General features: G+C 35.9%; 4 protein-coding genes across 4 annotated transcripts; 2 read left to right on the top strand and 2 right to left on the bottom strand.

The window, feature by feature from the left end:
- Positions 1 to 9,760, bottom strand: LOC106153857 (ubiquitin recognition factor in ER-associated degradation protein 1). The gene is made up of 12 exons (XM_013527969.2): positions 9,604 to 9,760; positions 9,115 to 9,232; positions 8,868 to 8,900; positions 6,747 to 6,868; positions 3,053 to 3,183; positions 2,799 to 2,871; positions 2,423 to 2,491; positions 1,968 to 2,042; positions 1,270 to 1,317; positions 839 to 927; positions 511 to 592; positions 1 to 226 (listed from the first exon to the last, which is right to left on the bottom strand). Exons 1-12 carry the CDS (start codon positions 9,604 to 9,606, stop codon positions 161 to 163), a joined length of 909 nt encoding a protein of 302 aa, XP_013383423.1. The 5' UTR covers positions 9,607 to 9,760; the 3' UTR covers positions 1 to 160.
- Positions 9,761 to 9,884: 124 nt separating this feature from the next.
- LOC106153856 (cell division control protein 45 homolog) lies at positions 9,885 to 17,547 on the top strand. The gene is made up of 18 exons (XM_086998724.1): positions 9,885 to 10,025; positions 10,457 to 10,516; positions 10,725 to 10,817; positions 10,996 to 11,090; positions 11,365 to 11,485; positions 11,911 to 12,029; positions 12,261 to 12,309; positions 12,624 to 12,685; positions 12,858 to 12,968; positions 13,382 to 13,573; positions 13,732 to 13,830; positions 14,096 to 14,207; positions 15,231 to 15,286; positions 15,608 to 15,746; positions 16,067 to 16,150; positions 16,349 to 16,467; positions 16,634 to 16,710; positions 16,835 to 17,547. The coding sequence occupies exons 1-18, from the start codon at positions 9,972 to 9,974 to the stop codon at positions 16,897 to 16,899; spliced, it is 1,707 nt and encodes a 568-aa protein (XP_086854850.1). The 5' UTR covers positions 9,885 to 9,971; the 3' UTR covers positions 16,900 to 17,547.
- LOC106153865 (MIF-like protein mif-2) lies at positions 17,402 to 19,291 on the bottom strand. The gene is made up of 3 exons (XM_013527990.2): positions 19,112 to 19,291; positions 18,572 to 18,744; positions 17,402 to 18,345 (listed from the first exon to the last, which is right to left on the bottom strand). Exons 1-3 carry the CDS (start codon positions 19,289 to 19,291, stop codon positions 18,270 to 18,272), a joined length of 429 nt encoding a protein of 142 aa, XP_013383444.1. The 3' UTR covers positions 17,402 to 18,269.
- On the top strand, positions 19,227 to 21,746 carry LOC147763870 (uncharacterized). Its single transcript, XM_086998725.1, has 2 exons — positions 19,227 to 19,359; positions 19,560 to 21,746. The coding sequence occupies exon 2, from the start codon at positions 19,674 to 19,676 to the stop codon at positions 20,811 to 20,813; it is 1,140 nt and encodes a 379-aa protein (XP_086854851.1). The 5' UTR covers positions 19,227 to 19,359; positions 19,560 to 19,673; the 3' UTR covers positions 20,814 to 21,746.
- The last annotated feature ends 41 nt before the right edge of the window (positions 21,747 to 21,787 follow it).

The raw sequence follows: 21,787 nt of genomic DNA, 5'->3' as shown, positions 1-21,787 counted from the left end.
TTCACCATTGCACTGTTTATTCTGATAAACAAAGTTCAGTATGCCAGTCTCAAAAGAACAAGTATATAAATAAAATATTGGCAATATGTATATATATATAGTTCCATCTCTGAAGTCAATTGTCTTTTGTTTGAAGATAACTATAAGATAAAGCAAAAGATTATCTCTTCCTATTTTTTCTCAATGCCTGTCCTTCTCCGGAGAATGCTTCAAAAAGATTTTCCTTCTGAAATGTATAAAACAACATTAATCACACATTTATTATATGTTATATATTAGTATGTGAAACTTGCGCATGGGACAAATCAAGTACACAAACTCATTAAAAAATTAAATAAAATCAATTTAACTGAAAAGTTTCATTCATTTGATGTATCATTTTAAAGAAATCTTGCATTATCAAATACATGTTTTGTCTGGTTGTTGGCTGCCCAGTCTTCCATTTCACTTTACAACATTTTTAAGTGATTCAAAAGTTCTATTATTCTCTATTTAGCATACTGTACTCACCTCCACCGTTCCATTTGCTTTGGGTCGACTTCTGCGGATAAATGTTATTTTTCCCTTTTGGTAATCATAATTTGGAATTCCCCTAGGAAATAAAATGACCAAAATTGAAGACAAAACAAAATTATCCTTACATCCCTTGCAGTAAAAATTGTAAGCAAAACAACCACATCTTGAAACATATCCAAGTTTCCCTCATGTTATCATTGATCAAAATTTTTCTGGGAGCTTATGATCTAAAAAAAAAAACAGCCTTTTTAAAAACTGGTTGCGCAACCTTCCTTGCTGAGAGATTTCATGAACCATAGCCATCCAATCTTAGCTTAGTTACCTTTTTATTTCATGGGGTTCTAGTTTTGATGGTGAACTCTCTGTTCCTTTCTTTTTTCCATCAAGTCTTTCTCCCTGGCCACTGAATGCCTAGAAATAGAAATAACTGTTCTGAGAAACCACTTTGGTGTGTGTTAAAAAATTTTTAAATATGCCTACATCTTTCAGAAGAACTTTCCATGTTCAACAAGTTTAAAAAGATAAACACAATAATTATATCCCTAAAAGATATATCCCTTGGTGCAGTTATATAAATCCATTTGTTAATCCTAACATATATGGTAACACAGACAATTATAATGCAGATGTGGCAACAGTACAGACACAATACTATCAATACTAAAATCATAATTCAACGAGACTAGATGGCAACCTGGTTCCAAAAATTATTTTACAAAATTCACTGTTTTGCTACAAATACACACAACTTACTCTGAACAAATTTTGGTCAACATAATCTGCTGTATCCATGGGCGTGTCCTTAAAAAAGAGAGTGAAATTGATGAAAATGATTTGTTTCACAATGAAATCAATAACAATATTTTTTTCACTATTAAATTCAGTCAACCAACCAGCAGGGTATACCACTGAAATGTGGATTTCACTGCAGGGACCAAAACAAACTTTAAAAAACTGCGCATGTCTTACTGCAAATAACAGATACAACATGCACATTAAATATACATTAACTTGCATCACTTTATATTTTGTTATCCCTGCCATTAACTTTAAGATACAAAAGATGTCAACGAAAATTAATGAAATGAGTCTGTCCAAACTGTGTGACATCATAGGAGCTTAGAAAAACTTGCAAAAATCTGCACAAGGTGGAGGGAAAGAGAAACAAGGGTTTAAGTCTTTGTGCTGGGGTCGCTGTGTCAGAAAGCAATACTAAAGTAACATATTTTGTGAAAAATACTTTTATTCTACAGAAATTAAGAGAAAACAACTAGAAAAATATCCATAGAAAAAATAGACAGCCTTTACTTGTTGCTGTACTGCACTCATTTGTCTGCCATTATTTCTGACCCTGCTGTCCTCCAAACACTATGGAATCTAGCTTGATTTTATGCTGAGCCATAATGTACTTTAGGTTATACATGTAGCTCTGATGATTACCATCCACTTACCTCCTCCTGTTCATGTTCTTCTCTACTGTGAGGCACTGTGGGTTCCTGATATCCAATAGGTGGTGCAAATTCAACCTGCAGGTGTCCAAATGAAAATACATGTGCTCTTGAATGTGGTTATGAATGATTGGAATGAGTATTTATTAGTAAAAAAGATTTCATATTTTCCTAATTCTGATAAAGCACCAATTATCCTAGAAATAAAAAATGTGTGCTAAGTCCAATGATAGCATGAAAGTATGATTTCAAAGGAACTGATAGGAATGAGTCATGATAAGTTAAAAATCTGAATTAAAAAAAATTCTGATGAAATACTAATTTCCCTATAGCTAGTAATCAAAAACATGTTCTAAGTCAACTGATAGCATTATACAATACTATTGTCTTCCCCAGCTCAGTAATATAAAATTATTTAAAACAACCTTATGTTTATTATACAAATATTGTGTTCTTACATTCATATCACATTCAATGATGGATGTTGCTTTTCCAGGCTTTGTTTCCAAAACACAAAGTTCATATACCTGGAATATGATGTAAATGAAGTATAATTCAAACAATAGAAGTGTTCTTGTTGGACAGCCTCAGTCTAGGAAAATACTTTTATTTTGTATCTCTTCAAAGTTTTATCTTAACTATCTGAATAATTGATTATTATATGACATCAAGGATAGAACTTAGTAAAAAAAAGTCTGAAAATATGGCATGAAGTCCAGGAGCTGCATATATCAATCTAACAAGTAATGTTTTTATCTCCAAAAAAAGTCAGAAATCTGCCGATAGTAGGAAATATCTCATTACTGTATCATTCACGGCACAGATAATACTCACTTTTTCGTTGTAAGAAATTGCCACAACATCTCCTGTTGTTAAACAGGCAAAGTTCCTAAGTGCATTCTCTAGTCTGAGGGTACTGCTAAGGTTATCAATGCTACATGCAAAATGTTTACTAAGACCACTGCATACTTTGTCAACAGCTCAGATAACAGTGTTAATATATTCTGAATAAACTAATAACATTGAATTTTCTATAAGTCATATTTCTGTGAGCCATATAGTTTTTTTTTTCCAAGTGATAAGGATACACAGCTTTAGGATTTGTGATGTCAAGAAACTCCACTGACTGTGGCTGGAACTTGGCAAATGTTGCCACAGGGAGGGACACATTCTCCAGATGGATCAAGCCACCTTCTTCTAAACATAGATTCTTCATCATCTATTAAAAGAAGAATAACTGACCAGGTTGACTCAAAACAGAAAACTATAGGATGGTACTATATACAAACTTATATATATATATATATATATATATATATATATATATACGGTAAAGTGCCATGAATTTCGAACGGCTCTTGAATTTCGAATGATCTTAAAATGGGCCGTCTGGAGTTTTTTCTGGACCATGAATTTCGGCCAGTCAGCAATTTTGCGCGATCTTGATTTTGTGAATTTCGTACACCTTAAAATCGGCCACCGGGCTATTCTCGCGCTTGTAAAGATCTAACAGTCGGCAATGTTGCCCTAGCGTACCTTTACCTGAGTACTACGTGTGCGGCCCAAGGTGCAAGATAACGATCAGTACAGTTAGTTTAGGACGCTAAACAACATCGTCATATCCATTCATTCAGATAACAGGAGAATCTATTGAGAGTTGTACTGTCGGGCTGTTGTTTCTTTACCGCAGTATTCGGTGTGAGATAGCGATCGGTAGTTTTGCTGAGGCGCACAATAGCATTGTTAACAGTAGAGACTTCAGTAACAGAACAAAAGAGCAATATTAAGAGCTGCAATAAAGATTACCATTATTGCTTTCTTGTCTCGCTCAGATCGTTCACGATCTCCCGCTGACGATCTTCCACTAATGAGGTCCCTTGAAATGTACAAATGAAATGAAAAATATTTTTAAAAATTATAAATTCCAATGGGGAGGGATAGAGGGTTAAAAACAATCGAGAACGATCTCCGGCTGACGATCTGCCGCAAACGAAAGGCACTGAACGAGCATGAGCTTTCTCGTTTCACTCGGATTGCGACGCTGATGATACGAAAATTGCGTTCTCGTCTCGCCCTTTGGCTTACGAAGTCTCTTTAACAAATATGAAAAATGCCTCCTGGTCTCTCTCGGATTGCGAACGATCTCTCGCTGAAAATTTGAAATTTCCCTTTTTGTCAATCAGCTTTGTCAGTTGCCGTGCGTATGAAAGTCCGGAAGGTGTCCCCTTTCACAAATTGGCCTGTAGTTTGCTTAGTGTTTTGTACCGCATGAAGGTCACTCTTGTCACTGCTGCATACGGCGTGGAATGTGTATCTTAAGGTTCATAGAATCATTTTATTGTGTTTTGTAAGCTTTAGGAAGTAGTTTCGTCGTGACTGTATATCAGCGTACACTACAAAGTAGTACCATTCATCTGTGACGCATCATAAAAGCTAGGTACGTCAAATTACTCTAAGAAAATTTCTTACAACGTCCACGGCTGTCCCGACAAGCCAAGACGTCATTTAAAAAAAAGTCGCAAGCCGCCTAGCCGTCTTTGAAAATATAGGCCGTCTTGTGATGTCAGCGGCCGTCCAAATGACGACTGGACGGTTCGCTGGGAAAAGCCTTGCTCATAAGGGTATATTTATTTAACTAGGGGCTTACTGACATCACCCAGCTTACATGCGGGTGCATGCCTCCCAAAATTATATTAAAGGATAAAATTGTAATATATCTAAGTATAATTGTTTGTAAATTTTGTAAAAATTGCCCATGCCACCCCGTTAGTTTGGAGGGTTAAGCTGGATCAAGTCCGTGTCAAAATTCTTTGAAACTTTGCAGGAAAAATCAATCTTCCTTTGTTTCTCTGGCTCCTTGTTTATCCCGATGATCAGATTTATCTAGTGCCCCCAGGTCTGCTGGAGCAGCTCTTTGAAATAACACACAGATAATTTTTATCTGAGATAAATATCGCGTTCGATACACTCAAGACAAAAGCTACCTGTGAGCTGAAGGGCACTTTACCCTCTAATTAAGAGGTAAAGCAAGTTCCAGCTAGATGGACGATTAAGATCGGACTTCAGATGGTAACTAGTATTGTTTACCTCAGTTCTGTGAAAGCTAACGAGAAGGGTGTCATAACAATGGTGCATATATAAATTATACAGAGAATTTGTACATTCAGGTGACATTAACTTATAATCGAAGGGGATTTTCGATAATATTCCTTGAAAAGTACACTAGAGTACACTGGTTGGCCAAAAAATTATATACGCACAGTGTATCCGTGCGTATGCCTGGTTACGTCCCTGTCGCAAACCAGCAAACCATATCCTGCTGACTACATGAAAATTGCCTTCTAGCATGGACAAAAAGTCCAAGCTTCTATGCTTGCTCGGATCGCTGACGATCTCTTGCTGACGAATATAGTAACGAAGTCCCTTGAACTAGTGTGGAAATTGGCTTATTGTCGCGCTCAGATCGCTCACTATCTCCCATTGACGATCTTCCAGTCCCTTGAACGAATATAAAAACTGCCTTTTCGGTTTACTCTAGATTACCTATCTCTCGCGTTTGTTTGAAGATGACAAAACGTACATGCTTTTCAAATGCGTACATTGACGCAACTATGCGCCAGGAAATCAGTTGCTGCTGCTGGTTAAGATTGGGTTGCCTGAGCGAAAAAAAAAAACGGCCCTGCACCCCCCCCCCCCCCAAACCTAGTATATTTGATCGCAGACAACAATCAGCGGTCACCTTGGTCGCAGCGCACGACGGAGAGAGACCGTAATACCCAGTTCGGCTGCCGTGGCGAAGGCTACCTGTGCGCCGCACATACCGATCTGCGGTCGTAATGGCCTCCCCGCACGGAGGAGAAGCCGTAGTGCCGAGGCCGGCTTCTGCAGGGAAGGTTACGTATGCGTCGGAGACACCGACCCGCGAAGGGCGAGATGAGGACGCATTCGCGCGTAAAGCTCCGCCCGACTTTAACGGTAAAGGCAACGAACCTGGTCGCGGAAGACACTTATCGCAGATGAAGGCTACCTGCACGTGCGCCATAGACACTGATCGGCTGTCGTCTTCATTTCAGTGCACGGAAAGGAGCAACGGTAACACTAAGCTTCCATAGTAAAGGTTATCTGGCCGTGGCAGACGCTAATCGTCGGCCGTCTCTCCCTCCGTCCACTCCCGTTCTGAGCGCCAGGATCGTTTTTGAAAAACGACACTAGTTTCTGGCTGCCATAATCGCTTTTGAAAAACGACACTACTGATAACGATGCTGTTTTGCGGCCCTAGACAAGAGTACCGCTCTATCTATGGGCCATACACAGTGATCGGGTGAAAGTACGTGTATACCTTTGGTCGCAATTACCGACACTCACACATCATACATTATGGTAACACTAAATAGATCGTCGGGAGAAGATAACAGAAGGCCTAGCGACGAACAGACAACTTCCGGTCAAAATTGACAGAATTCCATGAAATTCGAACTTTCAGGAGTTCTGAGCACCTCCTTTTCATGAATTTCGGCCAGAACGATCTTTTCCCAAATTTAATTATTTTTTACTGTTCGAAATTCATGGCACATTACCGTATATATATATATATAACATCTGCAGTCTTACATATAAAATAAGATAAGGCTACTGAAATTGGAAGACTGCTAAAAATATATATAAATCTACAAAAATAAACATAAATTATATATTGACAGTTAATGATGTAAAATATTTATGTATGTAAACAGAAAAAAAAAATCACTGTACCAACACACAACAAATGGCATTCATACTTACCCATCCAGGCAGATATATTCTTCCTTCATCTGCTACAAACTCCAAAACCCCACAGTGAGTTTCTCTGTTAGTCTTTTTGTTGACAAGTTTGAACAGCATAGGGTACTGGATGTTCAAACGCGCTGTATAAAAGTATACAGAAACTTTTACAACTTTTTATCTTGTGATTTATGTTAAAATTTGACAACATCAGACAAATAAGTCATTTGGCTACACAGTACAGATTCATGAAAATTTGCAAGCAGCATCACTTTCGCAACAATGATAATATTATACTCATCAAATACTAGTATTAATAGTATATAGGTTTAGTGGAATGCATAAATGACATAAGATTATACAGATGAAAAATATTTTCTTGATGATTTCTGTAATTTTTATATCAATGCCAGATATACATGTGAAAAAAAAACACAAATAGTTTGAATACAGGCAACATTGATAGCATCGACATGGAAAGATACAATACACAGGATCCTAATAAATACAAACAGTGTAGACCTCTACTATATAAAAATGATATATATGATATATCTGACTGTTAACCAGACTATATTATGATAAGAACATATTATTATGGCACCAGATACACCAATATAACCAATACACGTGACTTATCATTCATTAAACATATCTTTTCTTTTCTATCAGGGCTAGACACTAACTTTTGTGAGCACCTGTCCTTCGGACAGGTGCTCATTTATTTGACCTGTCCGATTTTCAATCCAACCTGTCCACAAAACCAATATTTTTTTCTTTTCATACCTTTGAACTTTGTCAATTAATACGTGTAGTCATACATTTAAATTAATGTATATATTACCAAAACATTCAATCATATGAGCCCCTAAAATGCACCTTAAAGTGAATTTATGTTCAGATAAAAGGTTGTTTTTTCATACTTGTGAACTCCTGAAGATTTAATCTTGCATATAAGTCTGATATTTAACATCAGGGCTTCTCCTAGGATTTGGGGTACAGGGTCTACTAAGTGTAAGTCTGCAATTTGATCACAGATTCACATGAAGTTTAACCAAAGCTAAAAAAAAAAAAAAAAAAAAACCTGAGCGGGAAGTGGAGAGGTGGTACTGTTAAAATAATTTTATAAATATATTCAAATTTTACAATATTTGAATAAAGTTCAATGAAAATTAAAGAATATTCATTTTATAATACTTTACTTATATTTATGTCAACAATTTAACTTCTTAAGGGGTTATCACATGTTTGATTTTTAAAAAATATATGAATTAAATAAAATCAGCATAAAAAGGTTCCCCTTCTTTCTATTTAAATTCTCATATTTGTTATTACTTATTTCTTCCTTACATCAATATAGCACTGGTATATGAGAGCAATGTTAATTTATCATATTCCAGCACTAAATTTTAAACTGTAAATAACAGAGGTGATGCTAGAGTCATTAAAGAAAGCATCATACAAAATTTCAGGTTATATTTTGGCAAATAAACAACATTTCAACAAGATCTTCAGTCCCAAAGATTTCACTTTCTATAGTGAGTAGATAGCATACCACGTGTTTGATTGACAGGCAGTATGTTGCCTTGACAACGAACTAGATATAGCCAGTTCATCCAGTCCAATCTGGCTCCAGCACAGTACTTGTGTAGTTTCTGTTTTTGGAAGTGTCATTATTACTAGAGCACGTAGATTTTAACTAAATAAATGTTCAGTAGTGAACCTGATATGTGAATAAATTTTGTCTGATGAAGTTCTGGAGGGTGTTCACTTTCATAATTTGGCGGTAAGTTTGCTCAGACTTCGTTTTGCGACTGCATGTGTTTTGTGCCAAAAGTAGGTCACTCTTTTCAATGTTGTCTAGGAAGAGGCAAAAAGACGTTAGTATGCAACAAAAAATGATTTTTTAAAGATTTTTGATCCAAATTTCTCATAAAACATGACCTGTCCGTCGGACAGCCAACCCTGCAACTTCACCTGTCCAAACTGAATTTTTACCTGTCCCGGACAGGCGGACAGGCGCTAATGTCGAGCCCTGTCTATAAACCATGAAGTTAGAGTGCAATGTTGATATTTTGATCAAGTATCACATGCTTAAAAACATGCTAAAAATACACACAGATATTTAAAAAAAAAACTTACTGAGAGTATCCAAAGCTGAAGGTGGCATTATAACTAAAATAAAACAGAAGCATATTAAAGCATAATTTTCTTATAAATTTGACCTAAAGTTAACTTGATCATGTACTTTTAACAATGCAAGCCTGTGGTAACCAAGTAAATTTAAAAGTTTACATATTTTGGTATTTATAAATGAATTGAGTTTCACAAACACTGTTCATTACTTATGAGAGTTTGGAAAATAAGTATTTGTATCTACTCAGCTTACTTTTTCCTCCCCTTTCTACATCTTCCCTGTAGTTACCAGAAATCATTACCACTGAGAAACACCTGTATGTTGTTTTAAAATTCCCGGGCAGTTCCGGAAACATGCGTCCAAACCCAAACTAAAAAGACACAAATATGACAACTTAGTATTAAAGTCAAAAATATAATATTTTAAGTTTGATAAAGCAGTGCATAAAAATAAACTTTAGATATCCTGCTATCTGTAATCACATATTATTTCAATTTCATTTATTTGCAACTTGTTAAGACAATCAAAAGTCATTTTGTGGTTTTTAGATTCATTAAACGATCTAAGTGACACCAGAGCGTGTACGGGTACATTGTTCTTTTAACTTTCACTATCACTGACAGCAGTAACTGAAAAGAAAACACCATTTTCTCGTAAAATTGAATAGAAAATTAGTGAATAATAATTATATTTGTTTCATCCCAATAACAGGATCAATATAACGTCCTTCAAACAGCTTACCATTGCGTATAATGGGTTTGATAATCTTCGTATAACATCTGCCTTGTCACCGGCCGGAAGTTTTGAATTTTTACGAGACTATTCCGCACCAGATAGCATATTTAGGTGATTTTCCGTCTCATGACAGTATCACATTTTATTACAGTTGTTTTAACGATTAAATGTAAAATATATATTCCAGTAAACGTATATATTCATTTCAAGATTCATTTACTCACAAGATATCAAAAGAATAATAAGAATGTGAGCAATTCATTCTTTATCGACAAATCAGAGATTTTGAATTATTCAGTACGTTCCTAGTATATCGCGCCAGAATCAAAGCACTCGAAACAGAGATCTCATCGTTTAAATTTCACAACTTCGTTATGGTTTTTGTAAAAGATTTAAGGAAAGAATTTTATGAAAAGATTCAACATCAGGTATGGCTTATTGACTCTGAAATATAGTCATTAAAATCAACATCAATTTAACGTTCAGATTTCGTAAAACGTAAAAGCTACAGCGCTGTCACTGTATGCAATAATTCACTCTAGTGTATAACGTATGTGCTAGAAGTGGACAATGTCAGACTCAGCTATATGCCCCAGGTTGGGTTTTATTAGACTTATATGGTTAGTTACAGATAACCAACTCAGACAACTGCAGAGTTTGTCTGAAGTCAAGTAGTATGTAGTGTTTAGACAGTGTTGAGTGTCAGTATCATGGTTCTGAGTTTAACTTTTTACATGTTTGTTATATATTTATTGCATTTTTGCTTTGCTTAAGAAAGAACTTATATTTTTTGCCTGGCCTATGATGAACATGAACATATGAACAATATTCTGATCTCCCATTAACATTATCGTTTCAGAGAGTTTTGGTGCTGGTTTCCTTTGATGTTGATGCCTTATGTGCGTGTAAGATACTTCAGGTGAGTCATGAATTACTTTGCCAGAAAGATATGCATATTGCACTCTTTATATTTTCTAGAATCGAGGAATTTTTAGATAAGTGAAATAAATACCATCAACTTCATCTTGAATTGTATTACTTTAAGGTTTAAGCATGTACTAGTATTTGTTCTGTAATATTTACAAATTGGTATGAAAAATAGATTCAATCTGATGTTTTGTTTACAGTATTTATTCCAATGTGATCATGTGCTGTATACTATAGTCCCAGTCTCAGGAAAACAGGAATTGGAAAATGCATATGTTGAAAATTCTGAAGGGGTGAGTGCAACATACCTAGTATATATCAATTTTTGCAAAAATCTAGTATTTTGTGCCAAAAAAGCTTTCCAACTTATGATAGCCTTAACACCCTTTTCATAACTCACCAAATATTTTGTTTGTGAGTGCTGCCATAACATTTTAATTTGATTAGGTTAAGCCTGATGTTTTCTTACAGATTAAGCATGTGGTTATGATAGGCTGTGGTGGTAATATAGATGTTGTGGAAACTCTGCAGCCAGAAAATGGAACTGTTTTTTACATTAGTGACAGGTATGGACATTGCTTACACTACAGTACATCTTACTGTGTAAGAGATATAGAAATGTGCATAGAGAGAGTTTTACTAGTTGTTTAATTTAAGATTAGGAGTATCTCTAAAGCATATGTGATGCTACACATTTTTGTCCAAAATTTGGTATCTCAAAATTTTTTTTTTAAATTTTCATATATGTTAAGTATATTAATCCACCCTTCTTTAAAATATATTATGATTTGAGCTTCTCTTTGTGAAGTTTGTGTACACTGTCCCATATTATTATTTTAGCCACCGTCCCATTGATGTGACTAATGTTTTTAATCAAGTGCAAGTAAAACTTCTTATGAACCAAGCAGATGATGATCTTCATGATATCCCAGACTTTGATGAAGTGTTCAGAGAGGATGAGGTAGGTTATCAGCTTGGGTATTTGTGTATGGGGAATATAAAATTATAGGGGTAAAGTACTCAACTGTGAGACCCTGTTCCCATACCTAGATCAATCTAACATGATAGATGCATCTCCAAAGGGTTTCTTGCTAAATAAAATTCAGCTTAAGCAGCTCTGTATGGTATGCCTACTGAAGCTGTAAGGGGGTAATTAACTATTGTTCAGCAGCTTCAGTAGGCGTGCCAGACATCTGAGACGCTTAATCTGAATGCAATACAGTGAGAATTCTGTCAGATCGATCTAGGTATGGGAATTGGGTCTTAGTTCCTTTCATCATTGTAAGATAATTGGTATCAAATATTTTCATGGTATAAATTTTTAAAATCTTTCTGTTTATTAACTGGAACAATGCAAGTGCAAGGATATCATTTTTTTCCCTCTAGTCTGGTGATGAAGATTCAGGCAATGAGAGCGACACATCAGAACCTTCTGGAAAAAGGCGTAGGTTTGATGAGGCTGCACTGGAGAAAAGGCGAGAACGGAGGCTTTGGGAGGAGAAAAAGTCAGTATTTATAAAGATTTTTTTCACAAGTTTTGTCTTTTTTTTTCCAGATTGTTGTCCCAACATGCACTGACAGTTATTATTATTTGTTATTAAATTTAATCTGTATCATATTTTATCTCACACATTATCCTTCTGCAGACATAGGACTACTGGCTGCACATAGAAAGATAACTGTTTGAATTTGTAATTGAATCTAGAGCTGAAAATGTCTCTTTTTTTATATTTCAGAAAACAAATACTTTTTGAGTATACGCAGTTTTCAAAATATGGAACATCCGTGAGTGGACATTTTTTTCCCATTTATAGTGTTCCATTTAAGTTGTTATTAAAAAAAATTGAACCCTCTGTGTTGCAGCTTATATAATAAAGGAATATAACAAGGCAATATGTCCCTATTATTATGTCCACCTTGAGTTTGAGCAAGAACAAGAAAGTTTAAAGTTTTAAAACATTTTTAATATGTTGCAATTAAGGAATTCTGTAATATGGCATAAATGCATACCACAAGTGACAGCCACAAAATATTTTAAAAGCAATTAGAGAAATAGATATAGAGAGGTTGAGTGATTGATCGCATACATTCCATTCCAGGTTTCAAAAACAATGTTTGAGCTTGCGTGGAAAATGTCAAAAGATACAAATGACTTAGTGTGGTAAGTTTTAGGAAAATAAAATTTCAATACACCTATGTTAAAAAAAAAAGAAAGAAAAAGTGAAACAGGAACAAAAATTGCTGTAGTATGTTTAACAGAACATCTATTTAAAACAATCACAATGTTTTTACTAACTGAAACCTAGAATTGCTGTAAACATTGGACATTGTAGGCTGGCGTGTGTGGGGGTGACAGACCAGTATGCCCATGGGAAGATAGACAGAGAAAAGTACATTGAAATGGTATCAGATTTACAGATGCATGTCTCCAGACACAACCACAGGTAAGCACTAAGGGACCATTCCCAGACCGTATAGTACTAACTGGGGATCAATCCATCTCCGAAGGGATTCTCGCCAAATTGCAATCAGCTTAAGCAGGTTAGATGTCTTTCAAGCCTACTGAAGCCACTAGGGGGTAATTATCATTTAGCTGCTTTAGTAAGCGGACCAGACATCTAAGCTGCTTAAGCTGAAAGCAATTTAGTGAGAAACCCCTCGGAGATAGATCGATCTAGGTATGGTAACCCAGTCTAAGATATCATGGTGGCACTAACACAAAACTTGATACTGTGTATTCATTTATTATTGGCTTAATTGTTTTGTTTGCATTTAGAAGTTGTATCATTTTTTGTTCTTCTCTATTTTTCCATTGAAAGAAACTTTAATGTTGTTTTCACAATTGTATTTGTCTCAGAGCTGAAGATGAAGAAAATACAATATCAGTGGACTGCCTGAAGATAGCCTTTGAGCCCGAGTTACAGCTGACACTATACAGGCATTGGTCACTGTTTGAGAGTTTCTGTCACTCGGCCCTGACAGCATGCAGGTTTAAGGTTTGGACAATGAAAGGAAAGAAAAGGCTGCATGAGTTCTTGGCGGACGTAGGGTGAGCAAATGATGACTTTTTTCTTCATTTCTTTTTTGGAAGGAAGATCTTGGGGAGGAATAATTCTAAGGTTGCACTAGACATGAAAGTTAATCGAAGTTGTGTTCATGTCACATAATGTGTTGTAATGATATCCTTAATAATGCCTGTTTTTTTAGTTTACCCCTTGTCCAGTGCAGGCAGAAATACACAGCTATGGATGTTCATCTTAAGGAAGATCTCAAGTCAATCATTGAACAAAAAATTGAAAAATATGGGTAAGAAAACTTAATATAATGCAAGTATTTACATTAAGGGGAAAGTTGCATTGCCATTGTATCAACAAAAGGGCTGTTTAGGTTGCTACTCATTTTAGACTTAGTGATGCATCTTTGGTTATTATGATACAAGTCTGATACTCTTGAGACTTCTGAATACATAGCAAGTTGGAAAAAAATTAGTTTTTGATTATTTTATGTGAAATGCTTACTAAATTTAAGTATTAGTTGTCTTTGTGACTGATACAGCTTTTGTGTTTTTTAGCATTGAAGCTAGAGAAATTTTCCAGCCAGCATTTCAAGCTCAGTATGGCTACAAGAGCAAGTATTCTGCCACAGATGTTGTCTATGCTGCCACTGCCTTACTAGAGGCCATTGTAAGTTTAAAAAAAGAAAAGGGGGAAAAAGTATTTTATATGGTGATGCAGGCAGATATACAAGCTAACAAAAAAAATGTAACGGGTTGTACAATTTTAATCATCAAATTGGTGAGGCTTATATCAGCATGCCTCAAGCCCAGGCCCCCGTTTCACAAAAAAACTTAAGTCGGTTTCCCTGACTTAGGGCTTGGTTACCAACGTAATTAAGTCATTACGTCACTAAGTCCCGTTTCACAAAGAAACTAAAAGGTCGCTTACGTCGTTTTTTTCTTAGCTGTAAGTCGACGATGTCAAGCCTCCTCGGGAGGAGACTTAAGTCGGCAAGCTCAACTAAAACTCGGTAAATGAGAGCATAAACAACAAAAATTTGGAAAGAACATACCTCCTTCAAGATATTGTTTTATAATATCCTTGAATAGCACTGACATTTATGGAATATTAAAATAAAAAATAAAATTCCACTTTACCCAGCCAATCGCGTGTTTGTTTATGTTTTTGACCGCTAGACGTCCCTCAGTAGTGTTCCACGACAAGCTAATGTTTAACTGTTACTTTGAAGTTGTATTGAAGTTAAACTAATCAGTAAAGTTCAAAAACAAACTTTGTTTGTGTTTTGGCTGACTTTTATTGTTGATAAACGATTGTTCTCGGCCGAAAGAGGCCATGAAACGTCATGTCTTGTGAAACTTTTGCAATTTTACACCTCCTTTTCTTGAAGAGTTTCTCGTGCGCGTTGACTACGGTAAGCACGCCAAGCTAAGACGTTAGATTCTTTGTGAAACACTCCTAGTCGACTTCAGCTAAGTCGACCTAGCTAGGCCACCCAGCTCAAGCTAGTCGGCTACGGATTTAAGATTCTTTGTGAAACGGGGGCCAGAAGTACACACTCTAATGGCCTCTTATTATTTGCTTAGAAATTTCTCATTATTTAAAAGTTTCATTTATTCATAATAAAAGAGCCAGAATTAAGAAAACACATAGTTATCATTGTAGTAATCTGTAAATAATGTTACTTTTCAGGACAAAGACAAGAGTGCCTCAGATACATTCCTTGATGCTTTAGATGCTCTGAACAGGTAGGCATCAAGTGGACTGTGGAATAGAGAAAATATCTTTTTATACATCTTTTGCTAAGGCAAATTTGTTTGGTTTAAATGATGCCTCAAGTTTACCTTTACTTGTATTTCATATTTACCTAGGTTTCTGATTTGAGTAAACTTATGAATTAGTGGATTGAAATTACTTAGGCTAGATGCTTTGTCCTTGTCATGACTATCATTGTCAAGAATTAATTTTTCTTTTTATTCTTTACACAATTAATTTTATATGCATATTCATAAGCCTTCTGCCAGTGTGTGGAAATCTACCATATCTACAAGGTTATTTTCTCATGTTAGGTCCAATGTTCAGTACATGGAAAAAGGACTGAATCTAGCCAAGAAGCAGATCACAGCAATAGTCAAACAAGTGCAGTCTTTCCTGGATATGAATCAAGTTATTTCAGCTGGACCATTTCTTTATGCTTTTATTCAGGAGGTAATAAGAATTCAGTTAAGGGTCTGTGTAGTTGATATATTGAAGTTAAGCATATCTTTGGTAGTAAAATGTGAAAAGCTCTACCAATAATTTTATGCTATAAAAACTATTTTGAATTTTAAATTATGTTTGCAAGCTTCCTGTAATTTAAACAATATGGTCCCAATGTAAAAAAAAAATGTCAACTTATTTTCTTGTTTCTTAAAATATTAAGTGTAAAAGCAGAATAGCAATTTAATGACCCTGATCTATGCCTTAATATATGACATGTTTTGATGAGGTATACAGTTACTCAAAATTGCTCAATTATTTTTCCTCAGGGTACCCCTGATGCCAAGTTTTTCTCCAAGCCAATCTGTCTCCAAACTTTGGCCATGTTCACACTGGAGGCCTACTGTGCAGTGGTAACTCTTCTACCCTTCCCATTTTCATGTTTAACAATAGAGCTTTGCTTTAATAACTTGAATACCAATAAATCTTTTGAATAAAAATGTAATTGCATTAATAACAACAGTTTTTACAAATGGTCATCGGTCATCTATAAAAATTATAGTATGTATTTATCATGTTGGTCTGAATTCTCATTTGCAATCTCTTTTCAGAGTAAAAGTAGAAAAGCTAAGACTCTGCCTCTTATCTTGGGTGCTCCATTAGATGTAGCAAGCGGGACTATGCTTATTGTGGGGATACCACCCTTCAGCAGCAAGGATGTGGGGAAAAAGTGAGTTGTGCAGTTCCTCTATTTTACAATGAGCAAACTGATATGTTTTGTAATACTATCGTGAAGAACAAGTGAACTCGAGTAATGTTTGTTTGTGATTTTGAGGTGTAATGTCATCTTCAGTAACTTTGAATGCAAATAATGTATTTATCGTTGTTTTTTATAGTTTCTTTGGCAAGGCATTTGAACAGGCAGCAGTTGGAACAAATGCAAGAACTCTTCAAGACAGTTTCGATGAACCAGGTAAAGTATACATCATATTATTGAAAGAACCTGCTTTTTTTTTAAATTGTACTTTTTTCACACAACTTAAATCATTCATTAGTAATTGATGTTTGTTATAAGATGACCATTCTTTATTTTTCAGTTATGCAGATGAAAACGGAGGACAAAAGCAAGTTTTTTGATGCCCTCATATCCATTCTCCAATAAAAACCATCCTTGTCAGATGTCATTAGCTATATCAACAGTACATTTTGTAACTTATTTCATTAAACTGGACAGAGAAGTTACAATTGCCATTGATTAAGGTGGCACATGCTAAGGCCTGAGGTGGAGGACACGGAGGCCCCAGTGGTCACAGAACACCAAAACTGGTGGCCCCCAGGATAGTTCTAGATGATATATCATCAAACTGTTGACATGTGTAATACATAGATCACCAGGGTTGACTGCATTCATTCAAGTGAGACTTACTGATGATGGGCACCTTACTGACCCAGTGCATGCTGGTGACACATTCCAGCATGGGCATCATTTGTCATATTGATATATCAGTGCAGGTGGCATTCATAACTACTTTGGTTACCCAGCTCAGGCTGGTGGTGCAGATCAAGATAATCTTGATGGGAATATAAACCCGTTAAAGCTGTGGAAAAGTTTTATATAGCACAAAGAAGAGTGCAACTTGGAACTATCATATTGAAAGATAATGCAATTTGTTAATAATTTTATTCATTGTTTGTATACTTGTACATTTTACATAATTATGCATCACAGATTTTATTCCATTTTAATTTATTTACTTCCATGTACAGATGCATATGATATATATAAAAATAAATGTTGCTTTTTAATAAATTTTAACTTTTTGTGCATAAGAGATTAATCTGTTAGATGAATAACAGTTTAATAATGAGGTGAAGAACAAACATCATTCTAATGTCAACACCAAATGTGGTAACATTGGTCCAAATAGCATCATTGCACAACTAAAGTTCAGTTCAAAGTGAACTACATGACAATCAATCACATACAGCTGTTAAGGAATTGTATTGTTAAAAACTTATACTGCATGAAAAATGCATAGCCCAGAGTATCAGTGATGTGACTTTTCACTTGTCAAAATTTAGTGACAGGAAACACTTGTACTTAAAGGTTTTAAGAGGGATTAACAGGTCATCATAAAGATTAATGTAATTACCTCTTTACCTAAACAGGTAATTCAATTGTGACCAAGTCTGTCTGAGAGAACAGACACAGTCAACAAGTTAATCAAATATGTGATCTATCATTAATGAAAACTTAACTAAAAACTGAACACCAATTAGCGAAGAAACTTGTGTTTTCTTCATCCAAGGCCTCCCTCTGTTAACTTGATGGGTTATATCAACTCTGACAACAGTCCTTTACCACTGCCAACAAAATCAGGATTTTCATCTTCAAATGCAATTTCAAGCCTTAAAAAAATCAACAACTTTTATTTTATAATGCTGCCAACAGCCCAAAAGCCAAATGGAAATTGCATACTTTTTTGATGTTTAGTCCATCATTTTATCACTACAGAATGTTGTCTTCACGAGTTACATGGTTTGAGACAGCAGTCCTTCCCCAGTGCCTACAAAGTCTGGGGAGATGTCTTCCAACAGGATCTCAAGCCTGAAATTTTAAACGAGTCTTATCGTAACACCTGCCATTTTTCCTACTTACAAATATATTCAGATATACATGTTGTTAATTTATCTTTTACAATAAATTCACATCTAGACGGGTGTTAACCCTTTTCCATTTATACAAGTGTTGTTATCAACATTTGTGTGAAATGTCTTGTGTTTCTATTGTGCTGCTGTCTGTATTATTACTCTGGAGTGTCCCATGTACTTACTTTTCTGGCTCAACCTTGAGTTCAGCGAGAAGAAACTTAACAATTTCTGGAAAGTACTTTTTATTGTTTTCTGGGTTGAACCTTGCCACCGATTTGATGTTAAGTATGGCAAACGGGAGTTGCTTGCAGTCGTGGTAAATTGTCATATTAGGCTGCATTACGACAAGAATTCGCTGGAATGAAAAAAAGTCGCCATTGAGCTACTGCACTACTGGGTAGTACAGATATTTTATTAAGATAAAGCATCATTTCATTTTACAAAACATGAAAAACTATAGGACCTTAAAGTGGGTAAGTAAAAAAATAGCCACGAGCAGCCAGGGCACAAATACACTAGTATGTCTCCACCCCCTCCAACATGTACGGTACCAGAAATACTCATACGTAGTAAGTTCGAAAGAACTGGCATGTGTATTTTCCATGATCATGTTAAACGAATCGCACACCCCTCCCTCCCCAGTGGGATAAAGTCCACTTTATAAAGCGTTCCTACACAGTTCACAGTATTTATATTGTTTATCACTCGGTGACTATTCTTACATTTTTCGGCTTGTCCATTAACTTTGAAAGCATCTCGGTCAGTTTAATGGGGAAGTCCTCTGGAATCTGTTCATTGGACAGATTGGTTTCTAATCTACACAGTGGCATCGTGAGACTGCTGGAAGTATGGAACGAACGTCTGTATAATGTCAATATTTTGCTGTTGAGCAGCCGTAGCATGTAAGCAACAAGCACGACTGGTGACACAACGATCAGTCGTTCGCCGGTCAAGGTCAAGGTCGGGCATGGTACGTACACATGACCGGCAGCATTAGCAGCAGGTCAAAGATAATTTACTTGGCCGACTACACACTGAGATGAAATTTAAAGCACTGTTAAATGTTGCGTCCTGATAAATAAAAAAACTCTGAAAATGACTTTATAATTTCAATCATTTTCAATTTTCATTTTTAAATGCATATGATAAGTGTTTTCAGTGTGTTTTTAGGCCTACGTGTTGGAGTGCATCAACGGAACTGCGCGGTAACATTTGGGAAATTTGGAAGGGAATTCCCCAAAAACTTTCCACCGTTATATATACCCCTACAATTTTCCTTTTTGAATGCAGAGGGACAGCAGTTACGAGTTTATCTACCCTGTTCTTTTTCGAATTTCGGATAAACCTGAATACAACATGGCCCAGGCAACATTTGAACGCCAGAGCAGCTTGCGTAGGGAAGGTTTAGAACTTCGCCAAGAAACGGAACGCTTGTCGAATGAAAAGCAAGCCATCAAGGGGCAGCTCGAGGACTGTTCTACCATTACCATCGCGCTGCTCTGGATGATCAAAAACATGTCGTCTTTGATAGCTAGGCTGCAACTTCAAATCAGTCAACTGACCCAAACTAACAACATTCAGTGGGAAGAAAACAAACGTCTGGCAGATCAGCAAGAAGTCCTTGTTGTCGAGAACAGCCTACTTGTCAAGGAAAAAGAAGACCTGCAATATTTAAAGAGAGAAAATGGGAAAATTCATCAGCAGAACGCCCAACTGAAGAAGAAAGCTTTCAAAGGGCAAAAGAGAAAAAGAAGAGATGCAAACGCGGTTTCAGCCCCCGCCGAACATCTTCAATTTATGGGTATGCCGATGCCTTTCATATTTGTTTTCGCCCTTTTTGCGTTCATAGTGATTTGCCATTTGGGATGGACGGTTCTCGTTGACTGGAAACTGCTTGAAAAAATCACGGAAAAAGAGAAACTCTATTCAGATCTAGAGATAACTTACATAAGAACCCAGAGGGAGCTTGCTGCAGCTGAGGCAGAAGTCAACAAAGCGACGGACATGTACCTCAATATTCAAAAACTTCGTCAAACTGAAAACCGTTCCTACAATAGGATGATAAAGGATCAAGCTTTCAAATTACAGCGATACCAAAACGACCTCGACAAAGCAATGAAAGAGAATACTGGTCTCACGCTGAAAAACGCTGAGCTGGAAAAGAAAGTTGATGAGCAGAGGGCGGAGATAAGAGAAGAGAAACGCCTACACGGGGGTTCGCGAATTGAAATCGGAAAACTGGAGGATGAATTGCGCAAGACAGAGTATGAAAAGACTAACATGAAGAAAACGATTGAAGTGTTGAATGAAGAGCTCGAAAAGAATCATTTCATGAAAACTTTGATTTCGGGAGTTTTGCTGATAATTTTTGTCGTCATTTTTCTGCCTTCAGCGCTTTCGGGCAGAAGCCAAGGGTCCTGCTGAATTTGACTTTTGTTTGAGGCATAATGATGGTGAAGTCAAGATGTAGGGATTGGTGCTAGCTACTTTAAATAGCAATATTGGACTTTAGATTAAACTGCATCTTTATCACCATCGTGAAAATTATGCACGTTTTGTACACTTTCTGAGCAACAAAACTTGATTTCATAATATTCGATGGACTTCCAGTATCGGCATAGTAATGAAATTGTGGAACGCTCGGTGATCTGGACATAAAACATTTTGCTTGTATATATTTATCTGATAGTTAATATAGTAGGCCTAACGTAGGATATGCCATGTTGAAAGTTATAACGATTGTTTGAAGTAGTTAAAACTTGTTAAATAACAATCAGCCGCTAAAATTGTTTAGCTATTTCTGTGATTAAGTCGGTAGTTTTTATCACTTTTCGGCGACAAGAGAGTATAGCGGTGGCACGGTTGTACGTACTTACACATGATTATTGAGATAACATTATCAAAGTGCTGTTGGAAACAAGATTTGTTCTTCGTAATAGACTGAAAAGTGAATTGTGTTATATTATTACGGTTGCCGATACGATAGCAAGCCGTTGTCATTGTCTGTAAAAATGATTGCAATTTTAGACCAATGTGAGTTTGAGGTAGATAAAATCTTGGCACATGACTGCAAGACACCAGAATAATAGGAGTATTTCCCAATCCAAGTTAGTGATTATCATCATTATTAATCTACTTTACATTGACATTTTGACAACACCACACTGATGTGATAATACTAATTATTTCCATGATGTATGATGTATTTAGGCATGGAAAACGAAATAAGTATCCCAACGAAATAAGTATCCCAATGTAATGAAACTGTTTGAGAAATTGTTCTGAGTAGATTGCAACAGTTCAGTATGACAAATCTTTGAAATAAACGTGCAGTTAGAGTAAGAGTTTGACAACCTATGATGTTCTACTTTTATTGATACAATTTCTCTATTTTTATC

The sequence above is a fragment of the Lingula anatina genome, chromosome 1 (genome assembly GCF_051362555.1).
Source record: "Lingula anatina isolate TDL-2025a chromosome 1, LinAna3.0, whole genome shotgun sequence".
Lineage (NCBI taxonomy): Eukaryota > Metazoa > Brachiopoda > Lingulata > Lingulida > Lingulidae > Lingula > Lingula anatina.
Note: the sequence above shows the minus strand (reverse complement) of the source record. Positions and strands in the feature narration are given on the sequence as shown.

Coding starts and splice junctions, on each gene's coding strand:
- LOC106153857 (XM_013527969.2), bottom strand. Junction 1,318..1,967: donor AAGAACATGAACAGGAGGAG/GTAAGTGGATGG, acceptor CTCTTTTTTAAG/GACACGCCCATGGATACAGC. Junction 928..1,269: donor TTGACCAAAATTTGTTCAGA/GTAAGTTGTGTG, acceptor TTCTATTTCTAG/GCATTCAGTGGCCAGGGAGA.
- LOC106153856 (XM_086998724.1), top strand. CDS start 9,972: ATGGTTTTTGTAAAAGATTTAAGGAAAGAATTTTATGAAAAGATTCAA. Junction 12,030..12,260: donor AGGCTTTGGGAGGAGAAAAA/GTCAGTATTTAT, acceptor TTTATATTTCAG/AAAACAAATACTTTTTGAGT. Junction 13,831..14,095: donor CAAAAAATTGAAAAATATGG/GTAAGAAAACTT, acceptor TGTGTTTTTTAG/CATTGAAGCTAGAGAAATTT.
- LOC106153865 (XM_013527990.2), bottom strand. CDS start 19,291: ATGCTACGGCTGCTCAACAGCAAAATATTGACATTATACAGACGTTCG. Junction 18,745..19,111: donor TAATGGACAAGCCGAAAAAT/GTAAGAATAGTC, acceptor TTTTCATTCCAG/CGAATTCTTGTCGTAATGCA. Junction 18,346..18,571: donor CTCAAGGTTGAGCCAGAAAA/GTAAGTACATGG, acceptor TTAAAATTTCAG/GCTTGAGATCCTGTTGGAAG.
- LOC147763870 (XM_086998725.1), top strand. CDS start 19,674: ATGCAGAGGGACAGCAGTTACGAGTTTATCTACCCTGTTCTTTTTCGA.